This window comes from Limulus polyphemus, unplaced genomic scaffold (genome assembly GCF_000517525.1).
Source record: "Limulus polyphemus unplaced genomic scaffold, Limulus_polyphemus-2.1.2 Scaffold2581, whole genome shotgun sequence".
Lineage (NCBI taxonomy): Eukaryota > Metazoa > Arthropoda > Merostomata > Xiphosura > Limulidae > Limulus > Limulus polyphemus.
Genome location: NW_013668191.1, coordinates 159,679 through 167,240, shown reverse-complemented (window position 1 = coordinate 167,240; position 7,562 = coordinate 159,679). Strand labels below are relative to the sequence as shown.

The window sequence follows — 7,562 nt, the reverse complement described above, 5'->3', positions numbered from 1 at the left end:
TCTAGGATGTAAACTAATACGTAGAAGTACAGAAATTAGATCTTCTCTCCATCTAGGATGTAAACTAATACGTAGAAGTACAGGAATTAGATCTCTCCATCTAGGATGTAAACTAACACGTCAGTTCATTCCCAGGTTTAGCAATTAGCACAAAGTTTACTGTGATTCCATCGTTATGAATATATCCATAAGGACTTGTATTCGTTCCTTTGCACATAAACATATCACTCAGTAAGAGCAGGAAAATAAAAAACATAGTCCTCAAGGATCGGTCCTGGCGCCAACCTTGTTCAACGTTTATATTAGCGACATGCCCGCAACAAGATCCCCTAAGTTTGGATACGCAGACGACTTAGCCATTGCTTACCAATCCAACAACGTGAATTAATTGGAGACCGTACTCAGCAGAGACACTCCAGCTATTCAGACCTTCTTCGGTAATTGGTACCTGAAAATGAACACCACAAAAATAGTGACGACAATATTTCACCTCAATAACCATCAAGCAAACCAAACCCTGTAAATACAGCTTAATAATGAACTACTTCCACCATTGAAACACCCTAAATATCTCGGAGTAGTACTCGACTGAACCTTAACATAAATAATGAACTACTTCCACCAGAGAAACACCCTAAATATCTCGGAGTAGTACTCTACAAGACCTTAACATAAATAATGAACTACTTTCACCAGAGAAACACCCTAAATATCTCGGAGTAGTACTTGACAGAACCTTAACATACAGACAACACCTAGAAAATACTGCTCAAAAATTAAAGAAGAGGAACTCGCTGATCAGGAAGCTAGCCGGATCGTCATGGGGAGCATCTCAAACTGTGTTAAGAACATCCGCACTGGCCTTTTGCTACAGCGTAGCTGAGTATTGTGCCCCAGTGTGGACACGCAGTGCCCACACAAGAAAAATCGATGCCCAGCTGAATGAAACGATGCCAATTATATCCGGTGCCATCAAATCTGCACCATCGACTTGGCTGTCAACAATGAGTGCGATTGCTCCACCACACCTCCACAGAGAGGAGGCCACTCAAAGGCAGCACCAACGCATTAGAAACACAAATATTGACACACCCTTGAAGCAAATAATTGACTGAGCACCCACCACTTCAAGACTAAAATCAAGAAAACCTTTCTATAAATCAACGAAAGAAAACTTCAACATTAAGGAAGCTTGGAGACAGGAATGGAGGGAGTGCCCTCCCAGGGGTGGACAGTGAGCCACTGTCCGGTTTCTATCACCTAACCAGAAAGCAATGGACACAGGCAAACAGGCTGAGGTCAGGCCATGGCAGAACAGCGGCCAACCTGCATTGATGTGGTTATCATAAATCTCCTATATGCTCAGCATGTCAGGAATCCCCACAAGACACAAACCATCTCGTGTTGCATAGTCGGTCACTGTGGTACCGGGTGGATATGGTAAAATCCATGAAGCGGGCGAGACATTCATTGACTGGATCATGACTACGAATTTGGAGGTGTGAGAAACACCATACGCAACTACTACATATATCACAAATGCCCTCATTGTGGTTGAATTCATGCTTGTACACGGACACTTTCACAACCTACGAACATTTCCATACTTGTGAACAAATATGAATACAGTGGTCGTCCCAACACGGACATCTATCATGCCTGTATACAAGCACGCACACTCACACAAAGTTAATATTTTCAATTCACACGTAAAATATTTATAACTGTGTTCAGGAGAAACGTGACATAGCCCACATCCAAAGGAAAAAAAATCACTGTAAGAAGAGATACATAAATATATAGGACTTCTTCAGTTGACCCTCAAATAGATTCACACATTAATTAATTAGTGATAAAACAAACTGTGACTGTGGCAACTTCGTTACTTACCGTGTATTTAAACATGATCTCCTTGATGAACCCGTATCTGCAGTAAGAAAACAAGAACTCGTTACAATGTTGCTAAAGGCTTGCTACTAACACAATCAGAAATACTGTGTTAAACTCTTAAGCTAACTGTTAATAAAAAATTCATGACAGTCACATTTTAAAATCGGGACAGTTACTAAGGAAGAGAAATCGAAGTCCTAAATCATCTACAAATTACAGGAGAAAATATGGGTTACTAATGGCACATTATTTCTCAATAGAAGTTCATATAATTTCGTTTTGCTTACATTTATATAAATATAATAGTACTTTCTCGTTGTCTGTCCATGTAACTACTTCGCAGGGTGTGGAAGAATCTTTACGAAAATTAGTATGGAGGCTCATTAAGTCCATGTGGGGGTATATAAATATATATACACACATTTTCAGTTTTGTATTTTGCGTTTTACGGGCGTTTTTACATTTTTGTCTCTATTTCGCCCCCCTGTAAATGGATCTTCACAATATTTGGTATGAAAATTCGTTGGGTCCATGGGGAGATACATACAAATTTTCAGATTTGCATTTTGCTTTTGGTGGTTTTGCGTTTTTTACTACTATCTCATCTCCTGTGGATGGACCTTCACCAAATTTGGTATGGAGGTCTATTGGATCCATAGGAAAATACATACATTTTTAAGTTTTGCATTTTGCGGTTCTTATGGGCGCTTTCGCGTTTTTTTACCACTACTTCGTTCCCTGTAGATGGACCTTCACCCAAATTTGGTATGGAGGTTCATTGGGTCCATGGGAAGATACATACAAATTTACAGTTTTGCGTTTTGCGATTTTTATGGGTGTTTTTGCGTTTTTTACCACTACTTCGCCCCTGTTGGCATGAAAGCCTGTTGGGTCCATAGGGAAATACATGTAAACTTGCACTTTGACATTTGTGCTTCGCAGTTTTTTATGGGCGTTTTTGCGTTTTTACTATTACATATAAGGGAAGCAACTTTTCACGTCCTAAGATAACCTTTCATTAATCATGAATTTACATACCTTCTGTCCAGGAGACAGGTACTCCAGCTAATAAAGTGATAATATAAAAAAAATATATACCATAATGATGTGATTATAACTAATTATGCAGGGAAAAGTGACGTGATATTCACTAATAAAAAATATAGTGATCACCCACACTGGCAAAAAGTAGAAAAATGGGGTTTCACTTACGTCTACTATCACCAACAATAACAGAAAAAATAGTTAGCTTATGCACTTACGTCTACCATCACCAGCAATAACAGAAAAAAAGAGTTAGCTTATACACTTACCTCTATCATCACCAACAATAACATAAGAAAGTGTTAACTCATACCTAAAATACACTTACGTCTACCATCACCGACACTAACAGAAAAAAGTGTTAGCTTATACCTAAAATACACTTACGTCTACCATCACCCACAATAACAGAAAAAAAGAGTTAACTTGTACACTTACGTCTACCATCACCATCAACAACAGAAGAAAAAAAAAGAATTAGCTTACACTTAAAATACTGTTAACATTGACAGAAAGTGGGAAGTGTGGTTGTTTTTACCACATCACGAATAATGACAGAAGAAAGAGTTAGCTTAAAAATAACACACCCAAGAATAACCATATGATGGTTTAACTTGTATATATATGCCAACAGAGTGTTATCAATCGTCGTTTCTTAGACCAATGTGACTAGAAAACACTGTGAACTGCGTTACGCACCTGTTGTGTTTACAATATATTATCACGTGTCGTTTTGTTAGGTTTAGTGTGAATGAAAACTTGTAGAATGGTTTCCAAATATGCTAATGTTTGGTGCAGTAGTTTATCACATGTTAAAAAGGTGACTAAGAAACGTTGCGGACTGTTTCCATACCTGCTAGTGTTTACAGTAATAAGTTATCTCATACAGAATTAAAGATTTACAAACCTTATATTGACACTGAAATCTTCGTGATTGCCCCGGTTTAGGAAAACGGAGTCAGGCCAAACCAGTAAGCACGCTATCAGAAGTAAAAGAACCTCTACAGACTGAATTCCTCGGTCCACGAAATCCCCATTAAAGATGTAAGGGTTGTCAGCCGCCGGAAGACTGTTCTGGGATGTAAAAAAAAATTCTGATGTAACATGTATATTTTGTAAACATATGAAATATATAGTGTTGTTCTATAACATACACGAAAAAGCTGATAAGTGTTAAATTTGTCCCAGTACTTCTATGTAATAAGATCATGAACGCCCCACTAAGCTAGCTACCAAAGAGTAGAAGCTGTCTCCATCACTGTACACTTACAAGTCTTCCTACTACAAGTATGTTAACCACAATATGTTATTATTATGTACATATTTAATTGATTTACCATCACCCACCCACAGCATACCAAGTCTATTTACAAATTTACGTATATATTTAACTTCCATTACGGAATAATTCAAGGACAATTTTTTCTCATTACTCATAAACAGTGCTTGAGTTGTAAAAATTTAACAAGTGGAACGGTTAGGTTTGATATCCAATTTGCGAACAGCAGTCCCATGCTGCACAAATATGTCTAACAACAGGAACGATTTTATAAAAAAAAATGTTAACAACAAGAACGGCGTTCCGGTTCGTTCCGCCTCAACTCAAGCACTGCTCATAAACGTTTGCATGAAAAAGCCGATAAGTGAAAAGAAACGCGGGAACAGAAGTTGAACTCTCATCCCGGAGTCTCTTTTCACTTATCAACTTGTTTATGTCAAAATTAATTTTAAAATGTTTCTATAACAAATACAATGTATTACTGTTCGTAATTGTGCATTACAAATGTTAGCCCCTGTTTAGTGATAATAGTGTTAAGTTGGGCCTAGTCAGTTAGCCCGCTGCTTAGTAATAATAGTGACCCAGAGTTAAGGCTCGAGTGTTAAGTTAGGCCTAGTCAGTTAGCCCGCTGCTTAGTAATAATAGTGACCCAGAGTTAAGGCTCGAGTGTTAAGATAGGTCTAGTCAGTTAGCCCGCTGCTTAGTAATAATAGTGACCCAGAGTTAAGCCTCGAGTGTTAAGTTAGGACTAGTCAGTTAGCCCGCTGCTTAGTAATAATAGTGACCCGGAGTTAAGGCTCGAGTGTTAAGATAGGTCTAGTGAGTTAGCCCGCTGCTTAGTAATAATAGGGACCCAGTGTTAAGGCTCGAGTGTTAAGTTAGGCCTAGTCAGTTAGCCCGCTGCTTAGTAATAATAGGGACCCAGAGTTAAGGCTCGAGTGTTAATATAGGTCTAGTGAGTTAGCCCGCTGCTTAATGATCTAGCCAATAGCAAAAACAATTATTTGGGCTCATTTACTGCTCTTTATAAAATCTAGCTTTTGACCAATCAGTTCGGTTTGAATTTCGCGCAAAGCTACATTAGGGCTATCTGCGCTAGCTGTTCCTAATTTAGTAGTGATAGTCTAGAGAGAAGGCAGTTAGTCGACACCACCCACCGCCAACTATTGGACTATTCTTTCACAAACGAACAGTGAAATTGACCGTCACATTATAAAGACCCTTCGGCAGTTCGTGACGAGGATTCGAACCTGCGACCCTCTGATTGCGAGTCGAGCGACCAAACTACCAGTCCATGCCAGACCTTGGCCAATCAATTCATTTATAATTTTGGCTTTGATATACCGTAGTCACTTAATCACGTAAATGTATACGTGTATGCAGGCTATGTTATGAGCCAAGGGGACCCGGAGTAGTGAAAAATGCGTTTTTTATCTTACTACCGGGTCCCATAGCAATACTACAGCTGCTACAGTGGTATATACGCTACTGGTTTAGACTTTATAATGTAATGCTAGGACTTAGCTTGATAGGAACATTCACTTTTGTAACAAGAGAGAGAGTGAATACTTTGAGAACAATAACGTGTTTTAGTTATGTAGTTTTTAAGTAAAATTCATTACAAAATGGAAGGAGTTTTAAATGTAGAAACTGTTTTAGAAATAACTGATTTACAGTAGAAGATACGAGTGACATTATCAAGTGGCAGTTGTCAAGAGATTATCGTAGTCGTGTCTGTAAATATGAAAATTACGGCAAGCGAGTTGTTAAAATTTAGTTATTTGCTTATCATGAAAAAAAAATCAAGGTCGTATTTCTTAAACAGGCTGCGAGTCACCTGCCAAATCCAAAATAGTTAAGTTGAAAGCTTGGTGTATATAAACATTCAAAGTCACTTAATATATCAACAAATATAGCCTTTGTTGGAATATACGTACTTAGTTAATAATATATTTAAAATTTGCAAATTACGTTAATGAAAAACATCTTCATTTATGATATTCCAACCCCGTCCACCTGCTGATATTTTTTTTATTCGATTGAATTCAAAAGGAAAATTTTCACTAAACCTTGTAAAATATGGTGAGGAGGTCATCCAACTTTCCATGAAGGTCGCCACAAACTGTAATCTGCCTGGAGAAAGTAGTGCGAGCAACACTGATGTTAGGTTTACATCGTAATATCTTACGAGCTTCGTGTAACAACAATAGAACATACCGGGCATGTAATGACTGGAAAAAAACAAAAATTACTTCGTTTCATTTTTACCCATTTAAAAGTTTTTCAACTAGAATGTGCAACGAAATTCAAAATTTTTGTATAGATATTGCACTCTTTATATTCAACTATCAAAAAATTATCCTTTTAAATTAAAACTAAACTGTATTATATGCAAAATTAAATGTGAGCGAAAAACATGAAACACGCACTATTCGCTGTCTGAAGGAATCAATGAGTGATGTTACTTGTTCTGACGTCAGAGGAAGTGTGATGTGAGGTCCCTGATACGTTGGCTCTATGGAAACTGCATTCGGGTTTGTTTCTTTCCAAAGTTCTCTGTTCTCTTCCTCAATTTCCGTTAGGAAGCGAGGCTTACCTATAGGAATTGTAGAATAGTTTTCTGTGTTTGAACAAAATTATATAAATATAATGAAGCGTAGAAAGATCAAAATTTAAATTGGAGTAATACTATTTTTTATCCATTTGAATGAACGTCAACATGAAAGTTACTTGACATTGAAGAACAAGTAAACAATGCCAGAAAACACCTACCTCTGAAAGAGCGGTGGTAGGAGAGTGCTAATGAACTGGCAAAAGAAGAAGCTTTATCACAGGGCATGTGGGTTATGAGGTCTTTAAAGAACCTGTACAACTGAAACACACAAGAACTAAGATGACAACGATCAAGTACATCATTTCTAACATTAAGGATGTACTAACATAAGTATAATAAAGTATAACTTGCATAATATTTATTTGAAAACTTGACTATTATTATATATTCGGGATTATTATGTGATTTTATGTGGTCTGTAAACAAAAAATAATTAATAACCTGATTATAAACTAGTACAAATATAATGAAGTACAGAAAAAACGTATTTAAAATATGCATCTATTATCGTACTCTAAATAATTCACGTTTTGTATTATCGTACTCTAAACAACTCACAATCTATTATCGTACTCTAAACAACTCACAATCTATTATCGTACTCTAAACAACTCACAATCTATTATCGTACTCTAAACAACTCACAATCTATTATCGTACTCTAAACAACTCACAATCTATTATTGTTCTCTAAACAACTCACAATCTATTATTGTTCTCTAAACAACTCACAAT

The 7,562-nt window shown here is 36.9% G+C and overlaps 1 protein-coding gene across 1 annotated transcript in view; it reads right to left on the bottom strand.

Annotated features, from left to right (window-relative positions):
- LOC106467352 (serine/threonine-protein phosphatase with EF-hands 2-like) overlaps positions 1-7,562 on the bottom strand; it is a gene marked incomplete at its 3' end in the record, with an annotated part of 29,453 nt that overhangs the window by 6,369 nt on the left and 15,522 nt on the right. Inside the window, exons 5-9 of the mRNA XM_022395511.1 lie at positions 6,986-7,085; positions 6,643-6,809; positions 6,283-6,444; positions 3,842-4,008; positions 1,891-1,927 (exon numbers count right to left, since the gene is read on the bottom strand). Of these exons, the coding sequence (XP_022251219.1) occupies positions 1,891-1,927; positions 3,842-4,008; positions 6,283-6,444; positions 6,643-6,809; positions 6,986-7,085 (633 nt within the window). The remainder of the gene's footprint in view (positions 1-1,890; positions 1,928-3,841; positions 4,009-6,282; positions 6,445-6,642; positions 6,810-6,985; positions 7,086-7,562) is intronic.